This window comes from Bos indicus x Bos taurus, chromosome 25 (assembly GCF_003369695.1).
Source record: "Bos indicus x Bos taurus breed Angus x Brahman F1 hybrid chromosome 25, Bos_hybrid_MaternalHap_v2.0, whole genome shotgun sequence".
In the NCBI taxonomy this organism is placed as follows: Eukaryota; Metazoa; Chordata; class Mammalia; order Artiodactyla; family Bovidae; genus Bos; species Bos indicus x Bos taurus.
The window spans coordinates 8,346,369-8,366,372 of NC_040100.1; the positions used below are offsets into that span (position 1 = coordinate 8,346,369).

Genomic DNA, 20,004 nt, shown 5'->3' on the forward strand with positions numbered 1-20,004 from the left:
GTGCCAACTGTGAAGGGGCCTGTGGGGGGTGCCTTCTGGGGTGCGGAATGTCCTTGGTTATCTTGACCGTAGCGCTGGTTACGCAACTGCACACACCTGTCAGGACTCATCAAACTGTGCACTTCAAAAAGGGGAATGTGCATGGCAGAAACCAGCATGATATTGCAAAGCAATTATCCTCCAATTCAAAATAATTTTTTAAAAAAGGAGAATTTGGGGGGTTTCCCGGGTGGTCCAGTGGCTAAGACTCTGTGCTCCCAATGAGGGGGCCTGGGTTCGATCCCTGGTCAGGGAACTAGATCCCACATGCTGTAACTAAGACTCAATGCAACCAAATAAAATAAATGAAATATATTTTAAAAAATTAAAAAAAAAAGGAGACTTTTACTGCATGTAGACCTGACCCCTCCAAAAGAGAGGTTGAGAAGATTGAGTAATCAATTGTGATGTATGGCTTTAGATCCTGAATCTTTAAAAAAAAAAGGTTTAAAAAAATGGCTTGGTCACTCAAGGAACTATGAACAATGCCGGCCGAGTATCCACTGATACTGACACATATTGTGGACTTGAAGGGGTGGGAGGGAGGCGGTGTGTTAGGTTTAGAAAGGGGAAGTCCTCGAATGTGAGAGAACTGGAATATTCTGCTAGTGCAGGTTTCCGTATAGTTTCACAGGAGATATTTCCAGTTTCCTATGAAAGCATGTGATTTCTTTATTCATCATTCATATGAGTTACAGGACTAATGATGAAATCATACGCCAGCTTTAAGGTAATCTGGCAAGAGTGGGGAATGGCCCGGAGTGGCGAGCTGAAATGGTGGCGGGGGCCTGGGTGCCCCCCATGCTTCGGTGTTTGCTTGCAACGTTCTGTAAGAAGCAGCTTTGTTTCTCCTGAAAGCACTCTTAGGCCCCACAAGAGGAGCAGGCTGCAGGGGTGAGGGCTTCCCAAGGCTGTGAGCAGAGCCGAGGGGGAGCACGGCCGGGGCTGGCTGGGGGCGCAGGCTGCCGTTCGGACCCCCTCGACACGGGCGGCCCTGCTCAGCCCCAGCCCCTGCTGGCCGCGGTCACGGTGGGCTCACAGCGTGGCTGGGTCCTCTGGGATGCTTTTTTTTTTTTTCCCCTTTTTCAAAAAAGGTTATATAGAAGTGAGTTTTAAGTGAAACTGCTAGGGCTTTCAATGTTGTAAATTAAAAAAAAAAAAAGTAACGTAAGCCACACCCAGCCTGTGAGCCAGTTTGCTCGAGAGGCAGACACACGTGCAGATTTTAGCATTTACTAAGTCAACGGCCTTTCTCTGAGTATCTTCACTCCGACAGGCCGGGGGCTGGGCTGGAGACCCAGACAAAGGACAGGATGGGAACAGGACACTATCTCTGCACCATGGAAGGAGGAAAGAAACAAATTCCCACCCAATAGGAAGGGGCTGTATTATACGTGCAAGCAAAGTGCATGTGGGCACAGAGGGGCCCTGAGCTCCAGACCCCACTCTGGGGTCCCCCACACTGGGAGTTGCCCTGGCCCCACGAGCTCTGCCCAGAGGTACAAGCTGAGCGAAGGGGGAGGAGTGAGAGGGAGTGGAGATGAAAGCGGAATTATTACTATGAGGATGCGCTGCTTGTAACTGCTCTCTATTACAAGTCTTTAATTGCTATCGTAAACTGTTCGAAACACCTCCCCAAGGGGATAAAACCATGTTTCCGGATTAGAAGGCTCAAGGCTCAATACTGGAAGATGCCAATTAATTGAGAGATTCCATCCAATCCCAGCAGGTTTTTTTTTTTTCATTTGTTAGTACTCTTGCCTGGAAAATCCCATGGACGGAGGAACCTGGTGTGCTGCAGTCCACGGGGTTGCTAAGAGTTGGACACGACTGAGCGACTTCACTTTCACTTTTCACTTTCATGCATTGGAGAAGGAAATGGCAACCCACTCCAGTGGTCTTGCCTGGAGAATCCCAGGGACGGGGGAGCCTGGTGGGCTACCGTCTATGGGGTCACACAGAGTCGGACATGACTAAAGTGATTTAGCAGCAGCAGCAGCAGCAGCAGACATTGACAAACTGACTCTGAAAGTTACATGGAGTCGAGTCCCTGCAAGTCCAGTGGTTGGGACTCTGTGCTTTCATTGCTGGGGTCTGGGTCTGATCCCCGATTGGGGAACTAAGATCCCACAAGCTGAGCTTTGGCCAAGTTAAAAAAAAAAAGTTACTTGGAAATGCCAAGGGCCCCCAAAAGCCAACAGAATCTTAAAAGAACAAAGCTGGAGGACTTGGACTACCAGATACCAAGTCAACAGTTACTATAAAATCACAGAAAACAGAACAGTGTGGTACTGGGGAGAGGACAGAAAACAGACCAATGGAACAAGGAGTCTAGAAGTCAACCCCCATCTCTCTGGCCCCCCGAATCACATCCACAGTGATGACACTTTAGTGCAGTGAGAAAAGAATGACCTTTTCTATTGTAACAAATGGTGCTGAACTGAATACATGGATATCCGTAAAGGAAAAAATCAATCTCAAAGGGCCCTGACAATTGGCTGATACCCAATCAATTTTAGCTGGATGGCAGATCTAAGATAAAAACTACAAGAGTGAAGCTTTCAGAAGAAAATACAAAAGATAAGCTCCATGACCACAAGATAAGGCTTCTTCAACTGGACACCAGAGCATTAGCCATAAATGTGAAGGCCAACCAAAAGTTCACGATTGGACCCGTTTAAGAACTTCTGGTCACAAAAAGACAGATACTGTTCAGAGAGTTAAAGGCAAGTTACAAAAAGATCCTGAAGATATGTAGATATCTAACGAAAGACTCGGATCTAGAATACATGAAGAACTGTGACAAATGAAGAAGGTTAATAACCTGGCAAGAAAAAAATGGCCAAAGTCTTGAATGACCTTCACAAAAGATACCTCAGTGGCCAGTAAACATGAAAAATCACTGAAATGTGATTAAAACAGGTACCACCACACGCCCATTAGAATGGCTAAAATTTTATTCTGTTTTTTTTTTTTCATTAAAAAATTGTTTTTTGCCCATATATGCAGCTTGTGGGGTCTTAGTTCACTGTAGTGCTGGTGGTGGTTTAGTGGCTCAGTTGTGTCCGACTCTTTGCGACCCCGTGGACTGTAGCCCACCAGGCTCCTCTGTCCACGGGATTCTCCAGGCAAGGATACTGCAGTGGGTTGCCATTTCCTTCTCCAGGGGACCTTCCTGACCCAGGGATCAAACTTGGGTCTCCTGCATTGCAGGCAGATACTTCACAATCCACGCCAGAAACCCCTTAGTTCGCTGACCAGGGATCAAACCCAGGCACTGATAGTGAAAGCAACAGGTCCTAAAAACTGGACCACCCGGGAACTCCCTAGAAAGGCTAAAATTTTTTAACTGATAAAAGTAAGTGTTGGTGAGGATGGGCAGCAACTGAACCCCTGCATGCTGGGGGCAGGGCTGGGAGCTGGTACTTGCAGGCTGGGAAACTGGCCGTATCTAACAGAGGCACATGTGAGCCTTCCCTCTGACCCCAACTCCACGTCCACCACACACCCAGCAGAGCGACGTCCACACGGGAACCATGTCCACTTGTACAGGTGTTCCCTGCAGAGCCGCTGGTAACAATGCCTGAGGCTTGAAGCAATCTAAAGGGCCTTGGTGACGGGAGTGAATAAGTCATGGTTTATCCCACAACTGAACGCCATGTAATGATAACGAAAGAACTATCACTATACATGATGTGGAGAAACCTCAGGAAAAATGGCCAAACGCTACACATCCCGAGACACAGACACTTGTCACGAGAAGTCAGGAGAGTGGGCGACCTGGGGGTGGTGAGACTGGTGGGGGGAGTTTCTTACATGATTATGTCCCTTTTGTGAAAAATGATCAGACCATGTGCTTAAGATCTGTGTACTTTTATGTCTGCATGTTATGCATTTCAATAAACAGCTTATGAAAAATACCATGGAGGCCTTCTAGAACTGACCTTTCTTTGAAGCCCTCCCTGGGCACCTGAGGTTCTGAAGCCCAATCCAGCCTTGTGATGAGGGCCCCCCCGAGGCCAGCACGCCTGGGAGATTCACCTGCCGACATGGGGGCTCCTTGGGGATCGCGTGCACCCCGAAGTCCGGGGTCAGGGGGCTGCGGACGTGCATCCTGTGCTTGCTGTCAGACACAGCCGCTCCCACTGGCCTGGTTTTTAAAAAATATCCATGCTCAAAGGTCTGGACTCACTATCCCAGGTGGTGAAGGCCTGAAAAGGCCTTAAAAGACCAACTGGAAGCCACTGGGAATCAGTGAGGACTCTGGATCCAGCTGTGGGCTACAGACAGTCCCCACACCGCTGGCTCTCCACGGGCCTGGCGGTGAGGGAGGCCGAGCTGTGGCTGGAGCCGCCTGCGCTCACCGGAAGCACGAGAGAGCAGGGGCAGCATGGAGGGATTTGCACAGGGCCAGCTGCGTGGCCCAGGCACATCAGCAAAGCGGCCTCTCTGAGTCTCAGCTCTCTCACCTTTACACTGGGATATTACCCACATCTTAAGAAACAGAAGGCAGCCTGGCAAAGCGGGGAAAACGGGGCTGTGCAGTCTGTAGATCTGGGTTCAAAAGAAAAACCAGCTCTGCTTGTAAGTTAGGTGACCTCAGGCACACTCAGTCACTAACACCTCAGCTTCCTTCTCTGCCAAACAGGGTAATGATGGTGTTCTGGAAGGTTCCTGTAAGACTGGAGATGGTATTAATGATGAGGGCTCTTCAAGCACCAGGAGCTGGGTAAAGAGCTCTATGACGGAGCATGTCGGTTAATTTTTACAGCCCTATGAGGTCAGTTCTACTGTTATCTCTGATTTATAATTAAAGACACAAACTTCAAAAGATTAAGTGAGGGCAAATGTCACAAGACTAATACAGGGTGGGGTGGGGTCAGGACTCAAACCTTCGTAACCAACATCAGGGCCCAGACCCTAACCACTGCTCGACGACAGCTTCTCTTACAGTGTACAACGCAGGACCCTGGCCACAAGATATTCAGCGTGATACCATGAGGGACGAGAAGGGGACTGAAATATGGAGGGTGAAAATTTTAGGATTATAAAGAGGGAAATAGAGTTTCAGCACTCTGGCAAAGAGAAACCATTTGAATCTGTGAATCTGTAAAGTCTAGGACTTCTGTTTCAAGTCCATCTAGTGACCCCAGGGACCCTGGTAACACAAGAATGGTGGCTCCAGGCTCTCTCATGGCACAGCCTCCCTCAGGGGTAGGGGTTGGGACATGCCTGCATCTTACAGATGAGCAGACGCAGGGCCCCTTTAAACTGGGACCTGGGCACTGGTCCTCTTGAGTGCCATACCTTTTCACCAAGAACACTTTGCCACACCACGAATGTACCTGTCCAGTTCCAGGGGTACAGGCTGGCCTCCGCTCGCCTGCCAGCCTCCCCTCGCCTGCCAGCCTCCCCGCCCCGCTCTGGCCTTCTGCTGGCAAAGCCCCTGAAGTCTTGGAATGTGGCCCCTTTCCTGCAGCACACCTTTCTGACCTCTCCAAGAGAGGATGCCTCAGTAGAGACCCCAGAGCCTGTGTCTCCCGCCTGCTCACCTCTCCCTCCATCATGAGCGATGAGGCCACCCACTCTGTTGAGCTGAAAGTGTTTCAGAAACAATTTTTTAAAGTACCTTTCCAAGTCATGACTTGTTAGCTTCTTTAACATAAAGGCCATTCTTGCATACCTGCGGCGTCCAGCGTAGTGCTCGGTACGAAACACTTTGGGACACAAACACCTAAGCAGCTGCCGAGTGGCAGGACTAGAGCTAGTTGATGTTACAGACGTCACCCACAAGAGCCCTGTGAGGGCGGGGTCACTGCATTTAGGGTTAGTGACCTCCGGGGAGGGGAGCGGGCCTGGAGGCTACATTAATGCCCAACAGTCAATGATTAAATCAATATGCACACACAATGAAACCTCTACAAAAACCCAAAAGGATGGGGTTTGGACAGTCCTGGAGCTGCTGACGACACAGAGGGATTGGGCAGGTGGCAGCCCAGAGAGGCAGGGGAGCCCTGGGCCCCTTCCCCACACCTTGCCCTATGCCTCTCTTCCATCTGGCTATTTCTTTTATTCTTACTAAATCACACTAAGCAGGTGATCTAGTAAGAAAGGTGTTTTCCTGAGTTCTGTGTACCCCTCTAGCGAATTAATCAAACCCAAGCAGAGGGTTATGGGAACCTCTGACCCAGGTAGTTGCTGGCACCCGGACTTGTTGATCCTTGTCTGAGGGGGGCAGGGCGCGGGCCTCTGGGGCTGAACCTGTAACCTGGGGGAGCTGATGCTAACTTCAGGAGACAGTGTCACACCCAGCTGGGGTCCAGAGAGATGGAGAACTGCTTGCTCAAAGGAGCGTTCAGTCTGAGCACTGACAGTAGAGGAGGAAAAAATAGCTTTTCTCTTACTTTGTCACCAACCCTTGACCGCAACCAATCTCTAAGCTCCAGGCTCCTCTCTTCATTTAAAAAGAGAAAGGAAATATCCTCCAATTAAAATAAATAAATTTTTAAAATAAAATAAAAAGAGAAATGAGCAGCTGTTAGGTGAATAGGATATGTTAAGGCAGCGTCAAACTGCAACTCTCTCCTTGTCGACAATGAAAAGGATTCGAGGGAATCCCAAAAGGACCCGTTACCTTGTGCCCTGGCCCTGAGGAGGGTGCCTCGGTGAGCCCGTGCATTTACGAAAGGCACGGTCAGGGCCTGGAGTGAGGCATTAACTGGGAGCCTTGTGCTGAGGCCCCTGCATGCCAGAGCATCATGCTGCCTGTCGGCGTACGGCGACTTCTGCTCTGACTGGTTCCTGCGACGCCTGAATACGAGACAGGCATCAAAGGACCTTGACCGACGTGAGGGGCAGCACAAACAGAAGCACTTATGAAGCTAGACCAGAAGCAGAGCCCACCAATCAGGCAAAACCCAAGACGCTACGAGGGGCCCTGCCCCTCTCAGCTGGCTTGCTCCTGCCTGAGCACTGCCGGGAGGACAGCAGAGACGTGCTCCGGGGGGGACCCTGAGTGTTGTCACTTACGTGGTCTGAATCTTGGTGAACTCGGGGACTTCTTCTTTTTTCTTCCTGAAGAGGAACCAGTATGTCATGACACCCACGATGAGAGAAAACAGGATCACGTCCGTCGTGCTGAAAAGGGACACTTCTTCAGCCACCATCTCAGACGTGGTGGTGCCGGCATCCATGTTGGAGTCTGCCATGTTCATCAGGAATCTGTCCAGACAAAGAACGACAGAAGTCAGCAGGGGCCGCCTGGGGCCTGCTGGGGAGCCCCCTGAAGGCTTCGGTCTGGGCTGCACACCCCAAGGGATGCAGCAACAGGCAGAGCCCCGGGACCAGAACCGAGCGAGCATGCGGCCGGCGTGGTGCCTGCTCAGCCCCAGGTGCACCTGGGCACAGGCTGGAACCAGGACCGGGCCTCCAGTGCCCTGAGGAGGAGCCACGGGTTCCCCACACCAGCCTGCTTCAGCCCCACAAGGACACAGCGGGGCGCAGCTTCCCTTTCCCCGGCAGGCCCGGGATGCCCCGAACCAGCACGCTCCACAGGTCTTCAGGGACTGGCCCTTGGACAGCTCCATGGAAATAACCTCTGAGCCCTTGGGATGTGCCGCCTAATAAGAATGTCTCTGCATACCCGAGACCTTGGGTCACCCAGATGGTTTATGCTAATGCTGCAGCGTAGGGGAACACCTGGGGCTCTGAGTCACATCGTACTGCTGGGACCTCTGGGGCTCTGGAGACTCAAGAGGTGAGCTCAGACATGGGGGTGCCCCGGGCCTTCAAGACTGATTCTCAGTAGGGAACCCTGGACGCCACAGCTAGAGGGGGCCTCGCCGGCTGGCAGCACCTAAGACACGTGGCCGCACGTGGCTGCTGGTGGAGAACATGGTGTGACTCCCCCGGAGGACAGCCCGCCCGCAGGCAGAGCACACCTGGAAGCTTCTGCCCGCTCCTGCTGGACTGTCCTTTCGCGTCTCCCTCTGCTGCTTTCAGGCTGTCTCCCTCAGCCGTAATCAACTATGACTGGGAGTAAAGCAGCTTTGCCAACTTCTGTGAGTCCTGCTGCATCACTGAGCCAGACGGTGGTCTTGGGGGAACCCCCCCCACACACACACCAATTGGCTTAGTTCCCAGATGGTGTTCTTGGGAACCCCCACCACACCAACCTATTTAGTCCCCTTGAAAGGTGCTCGACTGGTCCTTCCACCACTGAAACCTGGCAGGTATGTACAGATGAGTCCACAGAGGCCCAGACACTCCCGCAGTGCACTTCTGCCTCTTGTCACCAAGGCCGGGCTGGCTCTTCAATCTCATTGTGCCCTTTTGCAATCACTGCTCCTACCCAGTGGCTGGCTCTCAGCGCAACCACGGCTCCAGGCTTGGTCAGAAATGCCTGAGTCACAGCTCGGCGAGGAGGGCAGCGCGAGATTACTTCACACGTGACTTCCATTAGCTGTCACTGACTTCGGGGAACCAGAGCGGGGGCCCCGGGTCAGCTGAGGGCCGGGAGCGGGCCCTTCAGGGCGGCCCTCAGCCTGCTTCTGAGCTTGGTCACTAATCTGAGGGGCTGGTTTCAGAGGCTGAGTTCCCGAGATCACCTTAGCTCACCCTTTCCGATATCTGATGTGAAAAGACAATCTTAACTCGAGTACCCAGAAAGTACTGTTTAAAGAATTGTCCTATAAACACACTGAATGTTTACTCAGGGTTAGTCACGTCTCGCTACCCACCCCAGCAGTGGTGTCTGGCATGCCCACGAGACTTCTGCTGTGGAGGGGACCTGTCCTCATGGTCTCGGAGCCTGCCTGGGGGTCCCGCCAGGGCTGACATGCTGACCCAGGAGAGCCCCCCATGACGACTGCCAGCTCCCTGTCCCATCACCTTGCTGACTCAGGCTGCCCAGCCCCCTTACTTACCAAGGGGGGACTGACACCCACAAAACTAAACAACTGCTCCTTGCCACACGCCAAGTCAACCACAGCACTAAGACTGGGGTCTCCACAGCTCTGAGATGTAAGATGTCAGACAGACCAGAGCTGCAGAGGGTGGTGCAAAGGACCCCGGAGAGCATCTATTTCCACCAGAGGCCGGGAGGCTCCAAGGGCGAGGTTTACTCGCCACTCACCCAAGCCGGGGAACAGAGTGGACACATCTCTTTGTTCTGTCCCCAGTTCCCGAGGGACAAACAGTTCCCCCAAGACACCTGGGTATCTGGCTTATGGTGAGAAGGAAGGGTTGGCAGGCTGGCAAGGAGGAAGTCAGGAAAAACCTTCACCTCATGCTTCCCAACTAGGATCAGAGCCACGTGCCTGGGGGCTGAAGCCAAGAACAAACTGTTAAACCACCAACGTCCCACGGAGGTGTACATGAACGCACCTGCCTCCTCTCCAGCCTGTGTCCCTGTCCCCAGGGCCTTGACCCGGGCCTGGGATGCTCTCCTTCTACCTGCTCCCCACTCGGTCCTCAGACCCTGGCTCAACTGTCACTTCCCGGGTGGGGGTGTGTGTCACACTTTCCCGGCACAGTGCTTGGCACATCACCTAGGGCTGGAGAAAAGTTCTCATGGAATGAAAAAAGTCAATGAATTCACTGAAACACACAGGATGTATCAACTGCATGAACCACTGACATGAAGCCTACAGACCGAAAAGAACTTAGGGGCTGGGAGCATGCCCATGCAGTGATCCTCCAGGACACAGGTCTCCCGACTTTCTCGGCTTGTGAAACCCCTGGAATCTGAGTAAATGGTATCCCTAGGCCAAGAGACATACCAAAGAGTTCCATTTAGGAGTAGTTGGATCCCAACAACTTCCAAAAACCCAGCTCTGCAAAGATACACAGAGTGTCAAAGGGAATGCAGAAGATCTCACACTGATACTGAGAAACACCCCAAGCTGCGCTCAGGGGCACAGATGTGGAGTCTCTCTGAGCACCTCTGCGTGCCACCAATGATGCCCCGAGGCACCTCAGCAAGGTCAGGGAATCAAGGCCCTGCTGCATAAAATCACTCTACTCTGAGTGTGAAATATTCAGATGGAAGAAATTTGACCATCCTGCCTGGTGGATGGTCTCCATTTCAAGTGTGGGGGGCTGACCGTGAGATAGTCTGAGGTCCCCACAGGCCCTTGAGGGAGACTCTGGGAGCCCTGTGCAATCTACCTTTCAATCATTCATTCATTCTTTTGCACTTAGTGGGAAGCAGGAAAACCAAACAGTACAGAGCTCACGGGGCCAAAAGCAACATCTGTCAGCAACAGAAGAAAATAAAAAGGCTGTGGGAAAATAGAGGAAGTTCTTAACCAGACCAGGCTCTTGCCACAGGCCTGTCGCCAGCTGGGCAAATCCCTTACTGGCAGGAAGGAGGCTTCCATGTTCTTACATGTAAAAATTAGACACAGAAAAAATGGGGTTCATCAAAGACCAGCCAAGTAAGTCTCCCCCACCCAAAACAGAGCAGGTCTGATTCAATCTTTTATTATATATTAGGTCTGTACCTAAGTTTTTTCACTTTTATCATAAAGACAGTGTACATATGGAAACGGGCATAAACAGTTAGACAGGTGCTATTCCTCCTTTTGAACTGCACCAATTAGCCAGTTCCCACTGATGCTGAAGGTCAGAGGCAGCAATGCCAGGGCTTCCCAGGTGGTGCTAGTGGTAAAGAACCCACCTGCCAATGCAGGAGACGTAAGAGATGTGGGTTTGATCCCTGGGTTGGAAAGATCTCCTGGAGTAGGAAATGGCAACCCACTCCAGTATTCTTGCCTGGAGAATCCCATGGACAGAGGAGCCTGAAGGGCTACAGTCTGTGGGGTAGCACAGAGTCGGAGACAACTGAGCAGCAGTCCCCGGGGCAGCCCGACACCCTGCAGAGCGGGGTGAACAAATCGCTGGCCACCCGGGGCCAAGGACGTGGCGGGAGCGAAGTCAGCTTTGAAGGGACACATGTGGCAAAAAGAGAAGGGCTCTTTCTCCATCCAACTGTTGACAACACCTGATGTCTCAGATTGTCCTCTAGAAAGGATCTGCAGCTTTGCCGTCACTGTACGTTAACTTCTCGTCAGTAAGTGATCGACTGAGCTGGCGCTGACATCACAGTGAGTTGGCATGAATGCAGCAACAGGAAGGAAGGAAGGAAGGAAGCCAGCGAGCGGTGCACGCCGCCCCTTTAGTGCGCATGTCACCCAAGCACCGTCGCCTCCAAAGAGCCCAGGACCACCCCCCTCAACCCCCGCTGCAGCGGGAGTAGGGTCTGCTCCAGGTCACAAACCTCTGCCAAGGTTCTTCAAGATGAGAGAGAGAATCCTTAGGGAAACCAAGCCTCCTCTTGCCTAACAACCCTCCAGAGCCTGAGCGATAACTCAGGGGAAAGGGCCTCTCCAAGGCAGCCTGCTGAGAGCACTGCTCAAAAGAGCAGCTGGAACACACTCCCCTCTGGGTACAGTGTCCGCCTCGCTGACCTTTTAAACCCACACAAGGCCAGCGAGGCTTTCTTTGGGTTCATCCTGTTTGCCATTCACTCAGCTTCTTCCATCTGCAGGTTGGGAACTTATCATCTATTTTGTCTCCAAGTTCTTTCCCAGCCCCACCCTCTTTCTCTTTCCCTCCCGGGGCCTCGCTGGCCTATGTGTGTGGCTGTCCCCAAGTCCCTGCGGCCATGCTCAGTTTTATCACCTCGCTTCTCTGCTGGCTCAGATTGGGTCATTTCCATTCTCCTGAGTTAACCAGTGGTCTCCTCGGCCAATTCTGCCGTCGTGCCATCCGTGGAATTTTGGTCTTTTCTTTTTGCTACGGTATCTTTCAGTTCTAAAGAACTTTCGGCTCTTCTTTATCTTTTGTATGACTGCTTTTTCTCATTCAAGTTGAGATTTTTCCTAGTTCTTAGGATGGTGAGTGATTTTTTAAAATTGGATCCTAAGCATTTGGGGTATTATAACACTCTAAATTTTATTTAGGAGAAGGCAATGGCACCCCACTCCAGAACTCTTGCCTGGAAAATCCCATGGACGGAGGAGCCTGGTAGGCTGCAGTCTATGGGGTCGCTAAGAGTCGGACATGACTGAGCGAATTCACTTCCACTTTTCGCTTTCATGCATTGGAGAAGGAAATGGCAACCCACTCCAGTGTTCTTGCCTGGAGAATCCCAAGGACGTGTTTAAGTCCTCTCTTTTGTCAGGCCTTCTCTGTCCCAACGCTGGTAGGCATATTCCAGTGGTTTCAAACCACGGAGGGGCCACACATAGGGGAAAACGGAGCTCTGAGGAAGAAGAAGGGAAGATGGTCCAAACAGTCAAAGATGGGTCACCCAGGGACCAACCTCTGAGCTGGGGCATGAAAAATGACCAGGGTCCACCAGTTGGGTAAAGGAGGGAAAAGTTCCAGCTGGAGGAAGCATCTGCCTCCTGATAAACGAGCAGTAGTTACTCACTTGTAACCACTGATACAAATGATAAAAGAGCAGCAGTTACAGAATCTAGTGTGACTCAAGAGCGTTAGGACAAGATGCGTATGCGTGAGTATAAGGGTGATGAGTAAGAGGCTGGCCTTTAAAAGGAGATTTAAGACCAGTGCGTGGAGGAGTGTTCTGCGCGCCTAAGGCCTTTGAGCTCTGGGTGGCAGTGATGACAGGGTGAGGCTGTGGCACAGTCAGAACAGGTGGCGGGGTGGTAACCCCAAACAGTGGCTGCACCCACAGGATCAATGCAGACGTGGAGCCATGACCAAGGCATCCTTGACTAGAACTCATGCAGGCCCACGTTCCTCGCAGATGCCCAAATGCCCCGGCTGATGACTTTTCCCCCGATTAACAGGGCTTATGGGTGGGATGTGGAGACACGTGACGGGCACTGTGTCTGATGCAAGGATGTGAAAGAGGAAGGCAGCCAGGGAAGCTGGATCTGTGAAAGCATGACTTGGTAAGAAGCAGGCAGAAGAGTGAGCTAGCATTACTCAGCGTAAACGGAGCTGACAAAGCCCCATGGCCACTGACCACCGGAACTGCAGCCGGTCGTGGACGGCCACATGCGCTTGTTTCTTCTTTCGGCCTCTCTGGGGCCTCAGCCACCTGGCCTGAACCAAAAGCACTGTGAACCCACAGATCCCCTAAGCCCTTGGCAATAAACTCTGGGGCATTCTGAGGCTGTAACTTAGTTGACACTACTAAAAGTTAGCAAGGGCAATTTATGGGTAGAAGAGACTTCATACGAGTGCTGTGAGATAATAGAAAATATATATATACATACATACAGGGGGCTCTGCCCCCTGTTCCTGGCACAGAGTTTCTATCCTAAAACTCTTGGAATTTCCTAAAGTGATAAGAGCACCAGGAGCATCTTCTGTTTGAATGCAACTGTGAGTGGGCTCCTGCACAGGGGCTGGTTACCAGGACGACCAAGTGATGAATTTGTTGTTGTTATTTAGTTGCTCCGTTGTGTCCGGCCGTTTGCGACCCCATGGACTGTAGCCCACCAGGCTCCTCTGTCCACAGGATTCTCCAGGCAAGGATACTGGAGTGGGTTGCCACTTCCTTCTCCAGGGGATAAGCTTGGAATTTTCAGTCCCTACCTGCAACGCCTTCTCCAGAGAGGGGAGAGGGGCTGGAAACGGACTGAATAACTGATCATCCCCACAGGAGGAGGCCTCCCTCAAATCCCAGAAGCACGGGGCTCGGGGAGCTTCCAGGTTGGTGAGCAGAGTCACGTGCTGGGAGGGGGACCCTAAGTCTACAGGGACAGAAACTCTTGGGTTCAGGATCCTCCCAGACCTCACCCTATGTGTCTCTTCATCTGCCTGTTCACCTGTATCCTTCATCAGATCCTTTAATATACTGGTAAATGTGTTCTCCTGAGTTCTGTCAGTGGCTCCAGCAAATTAATCAAACCTGAGAAGGGGGCTGTGGGAGCCAAAATGCAGAGTCCATCAGTCAGAGGCACAGATGCCAACCTGGACTTGGGACCACCATCTGCAGTGGGGGTAAGGGGGGAGCAGTCTTGAGGGACTGAGCCCTTACCCTATGGGATCTGACTCTCTCTCCAGGGAGACAGAATCAACATGGAGTTAAACTGCAGGGCACCCAGTTGCTGTGCTTGGTGGGGAAGCTCCCCCACATCTGGCATGAGAGGTGAAGGAGAGACCCAGGAGGAAGGGCTGGGCCTCTCTAAGCCAAGTTCATATGGCTCACCCCTCAACTACAAACCGGCACTTGTCATCTACCCCCACGAGGATTAAATCATGGGCTACTGCAGCTGCTGACCTTCAACACCCCATGAAAGGAGCTCAGAGTGGAGAGCAGAAATGAGGCATCTGTGCTCAGGGGAAAACTGGCAGGACAGGTCTTCAGACAGATATTTTCAGGAGCTGATTTTTCTGAGCCCAATTCTTGCATCTCCTCATACCCAGAAAAGCACTAAAATCCTTCATGGTAATGACTGCTCCTCATGGCTAGCAGAAAGCTTCATGAGATGAGCAGAAACCTTCTGGAAAAATCTGTGCCTGATTGCATGTATTCCCCCTTTACCAAAATCACATGCATACTGTCCTCCCCACACCCCGTCTCTCTGGAGCGGTTTCTCGGAGCTGAGGTTCTGTCTCCCAGGCTGCAGTCCTCATTTTGTCCCCAATAAAACCTATCTCACAGCTCTCATGCGCATTTTTAAGCCGCCACCCTCCTGACCACCCCGTCGCCTTCACTGACTATGAATACAAAGACGGAAAAGAGAGGCACAGAGCTGCAGACTTGCCCTGCTTTACTCAAGGTCTGGGCAGATGAGGTCGGCTTCTGCCTCTAGTGCCTGATTGGGAATAAGGGGTGTTGGTGTGATGAGAAACGCCAAAGGGCAATCAGAACGCCCCCATCCCCAGCAGGGCACGCCACCATTCACTGGAAATGTCCACATAGCAAGGCTGCAAAACAGATCCTATGCCTCCCTTTCCAAGAAAAGGGAATGGGATGGGCCAGAGCCTATGGGGCCTTCCCAGAGTGGACCTGCACTAAGGGCCTACTGACAGGGAGCATCAGAGACAAACCAGAACACAGTCAGAAAAGGGCCCCCAGGATGGCGTGGTCCCCAAAACATGACACATGAGAAGCTGGAAAGGAACCGGAGAAGTTTACCCTAAGAGATTGAGAGGCAGCTGATCCCTGCTTTGGGTGGTCAGGAAACAGAGGTGGCGGCGGCCCTGGACTGCAGAAGTGGTAACGGACGGACGGAGGTTCCCACACTCTCCAGGAAGAACTTTCTGACAAAGATGCACAGAAAGAAAATGAACCGTGGTGAGGCGTGCCCCACTCCCATCAGTGGACGTGGGTCAACACAAGGCTAGGTAATCTGCACTTAATGACAGACTGTCTGCCACGCCAGGGGCCTGGGACACAGACCCGCCAAGTTCATGATCATAAAACCAAACCAGCTGACTGGTGACGATACCAGGAGGAAAACCCTCGTCTCTGACCTGAGTCAACACTTCAATATGGATTCCTGACCTTCTTTCCCTTCTTTCAAAGGCTTTGAAACACACACACAGACACACACACAGACACACACACATGCTTCTAGTTCTCATTAAAGAAGAGCTGTGGAAAGCGAAAGCAGACAATGACGCAGTGACACACCCGCCGCACGGCCTAAGGACTCGGGCAACGGGAAGAGACCGGGAGGCGCAGGGCAGACTCTGAAAGACGCAGGAAAGGGGAGCAAGTACTAACCCTCTTGATGAATCAAGATCACCAGTCCCAGCATCAGTCCGTGCTTCCCACGGAGCTGGGCTTTCTGCTGCGGAGAGAGGAATCCTGGGGGGTTGATGAGTCTTTCAGCCCCCTGAAGTCACACAGCTGATGAGGGGTGCAGCTTGAATTAAAACATGTATCTAGGGACTTCCCTGGTGGTCCAGTGGTTAAGACTCTGTGCTCCCAATTCTGGAAGGCATGGATTCAATCCCTGCTCAGAGTACTGTATCCCACATGCTGCAACTAAGACTCAGCATAGCCAAAATAAATAAATATTTTCATAAGTAAATAAAATGTGTGTCCGTTACTAAGGTCCATTCTGATTCCCTCCCTGAATAATAATAAGAAAAAAATATTTTTCAACAAAAAGTTTTCTTTTTAAAAAAAAAATCCTTAAATTCTCAACTATACTAGAATTTTTAGAACTCATGATATATACATTATTCTCAAATAGATCAACCTCAGGCAGAATGACCAGGAGAAAAAGAAGATATAAATCACCAATATAGGGAATGAAAAAGAGGACATCAGCAGATTCTTTAGACATTAAAAGGGTAACATGGGAAATTATGAACAACTTTATGTCAACATTTGATAACTTAGATGAAATGGACAAATTCCTTAGACATGAACTGTCAGAGCTCACTCCAGAAAAATAGATCAGCTGAAGAGTTCTCTAAAAGAATTCAAATTACTAGTTAAAATCATCATCAAAAGTGACCTCCAGAAGCAGACAGCTTCACTGATTAATTATATTAAACATTTAAGGAAGAAATTAGACCAATTCTGTACAAATTCTTACAGAAAATAGAAGGCTTCCCAACTCTTTTATGCCTGTACTACGCTGATACCAAAACCAGACATAGTACAAAAAAAGACCACAGACAAACATGCCTCATGAACACAGATGCAAAAATCTAAAATATTAGCCAATCAAATAACACAAAATGTAAAAAGGATACTACATCATGATCAAATGGAGTTTTCTCCAGGAATCAAGGTTAGTTCAATATCCAAACATCAATGTGATTCCCTCTATCAATAGGCTTCTTTAAAAAACCTCGTGTGGTCACCAGTGGATGAGAAATAGCATCTGACAAAATGCAACATCCATTCATGATGAAAAAATTCGGTACACTGGGAGTGATAGGGAGCTTCTTCAACCTGATACAGAGACAAGGACATGTTATTACAATAATATTAATAGTAGTACCCACTTCATTGGGTTATTCTGAGGATTAAACAAGCGCCGAAGAATTGATGCTTTTGAACTGTGGTGTGGGAGAAGACTCTTGAGAGTCTCCTGGACAGCAAGAAGATCAAACCAGTCAATCCTAAAGGAGATCAGTCCTGAATAGTCACTGGAAAGACTGATGCTAAATCGGAAGCTCCAAAACTTTGCCCACCTGATGTGAAGAACTGACTCACTGGAAAAGACCCTGATGCTGGGAAAGATTGAAGGCAGGAAGAGAAGGGGATGACAGAGGATGAGATGGTTGGATGGCAACACTGACTCGATGGACATGAGTTTGAGCAAACTGGTGTGCTGCAGTCCATGAGGCCACAAAGATTTGGCCCCGAATGAGCGACTAAACTGAACTGAAACAAGCTGAAATTGTCAAGGATTTAGAACAGTGCCTAGCACAGGGTTATGTGCTGTCATAAATGTAGCTGTGACTACTATGAAAAGTCTAAATGATAAAGAAGTAAACAACAAAAGCACCCATGACCGTGATAAAGAATGAACTGCTGCTACCCACAGTAACACAGTTGAATCTCACGGACGTAATGCTGAACGAGGGAAGCCAAACTCAGGAGAGGACTTATTAAAGGATTCCATTTATGGCTGAACTTCAAGAAGAGGCAAGAGCAGTCAATGGTGACAGAAGTCAGAATAGTGGTTACCTTTAGGTCAAGGGTCATCAGTGGAGAAGGAGGCACAAGGGAACCTTCTGGCTTACTGGGCAATGTCCAGTATCTCATCTGGAGCAGTAGTTCCTGGGAAGTTTATGTAAAAATTCATCAAGCTGAGTATTAAAAGACTGAAGTTACACTGGAAAAAAAAGTACCCACAAAACAGCACATGTATTCTAGGATGTAAAGTATTTATGTCTCCATATGCATATGTGCGGAGAAGGCAATGGCACCCCACTCCAGTACTCTTGCCTGGAAAATCCCATGGATGGAGGAGCCTGTTAGGCTGCAATCCATGGGGTCGCTAAGAGTCAGACACGACTGAGCGACTTCACTTTCACTTTCTTGCATTGGAGAAGGAAATGGCAACCCACTCTAGTGTTCTTGCCTGGAGAATCCCAGGGACAGGGGAGCCTGGTGGGCTGCCGTCCATGGGGTCGCACAGAGTCGGAAACGACTGAAGTGACTTAGCATAGCATAGCATGCGTATGTGAACGGAGCACCAAAATATTATCTTGAGGGGGGGGGATTTTTTCCCCCACTTTATTTTTAATGTATGACGACGGTCAACAGATACAAACAGTCCCGAGATGTGTCCACTCTCAAGAGCGGCAAGAAGAGCCTGGAGACGGAGCACAAGGCCCTGACCAGCAAGGTGGCGCTGCCGCAGTCCTGGCTGAAGACCGAGGGCTCCGACCTGTGCGACAAAGTGAGGGAAATGCAGAGACTGGACGCGCAGGTCAAGGAGCTGGTCCTGAAGGCGGCGGTGGAGGCTGAGCGGCTGGTGGCCGGCAAGCTCAAGAAAGACACATACATCGAGAACGAGAAACTCATCTCGGGAAAGCGGCAGGACCTGGTTGGCAAGATCGACCACATCCTGGATGCCCTGTAGCCCTGCAGACACAGGCTTGGGCGTGAACGGCAAGGCCAGCACAGACCGGCTTCTGGAGTTTGCAGAATGCTTTCAAGGAAGACAGAAGTCAGGCCCTGCCTCAGGCAACGCAAGAAGCTTCATTTTTGTCCCTAAAATATCCCTTTAAAACAACAGCAAAACTTAAACGTCATGAACAACAAAATCTTTGTGTTCTGAACAAATAAGTTTTTGAGTTTTGTTTATTCTGAATCCTAGGATATTTTTGGCACCTGTAAGCCCCTTGTTTTATGGCCTTCTAATTCCTGATGTGTGGGTATTTTACAAGCGTGTGTGTTTTTTAAAGTGCGTGTGACCAAGTGACAATAAAGTTGGGACTGTGAACTTGAAAAAAAATAAATAAATAATGAGTATGTGCTATTTACCTAACTGGAAAAATACTTTTAAAGCTTTTTTCTTATGGAAAAAGAAAAAAATGTATACCCAGACCTTTGGGTCTGGTGACTTTCTTTCTTGACTGTGTCTCTCACTGAGCTCAGCACTGCCTGTACCAGCCCCCGAACTGGGTGCTTACGTTTTCCATTCCAAGTAATGGGATGCTATACAATAGTTAAAAAAAAAAAGTTATGTGGAACTAATCGTATTCTCACTGAAATACTGTCATTATATATACGTAACACAGAAGGCAGCGACAGTCTCATTATGAAACCACTAGTGAAATAAAAGAAAAATTAGGTAGTTCTCCAGAAAAATGATCCAGGAGGATATATACAATAGTGATTTCCTCTAGGAAACATCTAGAATATGATGGTGGTGGGCTGGTGTCTAAAAGGACCTTTGCTTTGTCTATTCTTTATAAGGAGATGACTGTGTTACTTACGATATTAGATTCACAGGAGCTGGATTTCTTACTGCTGAAGGAGGGAGGTACAAATATGGGAAGAGAGATCAGGGAATGAATGCTGTGGGGCTGGACTGAAACTAGAGATATCAGCATACACAATGGCTCCTTCATATATGAAGATGAACATGGAAATGCGTATGTGCTTGTGTGTATTTCCTACTTTCGTCTGCTGAGAGGAAATAAAGATATCCTAGGAGCAAGAAGCCATTTAGCATCCAAATCTTGGCTTCTCAACACCATTCTCCAACCAAAGAAACTCAGGCTCCTTGGAGAGATGGCTGACTCAGGAACAAGGGCAGGAAAAGCAGTGGATGAACCTGGATCACTTTGCTGTGCTAGAGCACGGGAGGGCTTGAAGAACGACAGGGATGTGTCTAAAGAAGGCAGGAGTGCACCTGAAGGGGTTCCCACTGGGAAATCTGGGACAACTTGAACAGCAAGATAAATACCACCAGCAACAGATTAGAACCCACTGGATAAAAGAATAATGCAAGAGTCAATACTGAAATAAAAGGTGGAGAACGTGGCTTACGCCACCATAAT

At 49.9% G+C, this 20,004-nt stretch overlaps 1 protein-coding gene across 3 annotated transcripts in view; it reads right to left on the reverse strand.

Annotated features, from left to right (window-relative positions):
* Positions 1–20,004, reverse strand: part of LOC113884011 (NADPH--cytochrome P450 reductase) — a 54,180-nt gene that overhangs the window by 18,067 nt on the left and 16,109 nt on the right. For all 3 annotated transcript variants that reach the window (XM_027528304.1, XM_027528303.1, XM_027528305.1), the window contains one exon: positions 7,069–7,260. In XM_027528304.1, the coding sequence (XP_027384105.1) occupies positions 7,069–7,253 (185 nt within the window). In that variant the 5' untranslated portion in view covers positions 7,254–7,260. The remainder of the gene's footprint in view (positions 1–7,068; positions 7,261–20,004) is intronic.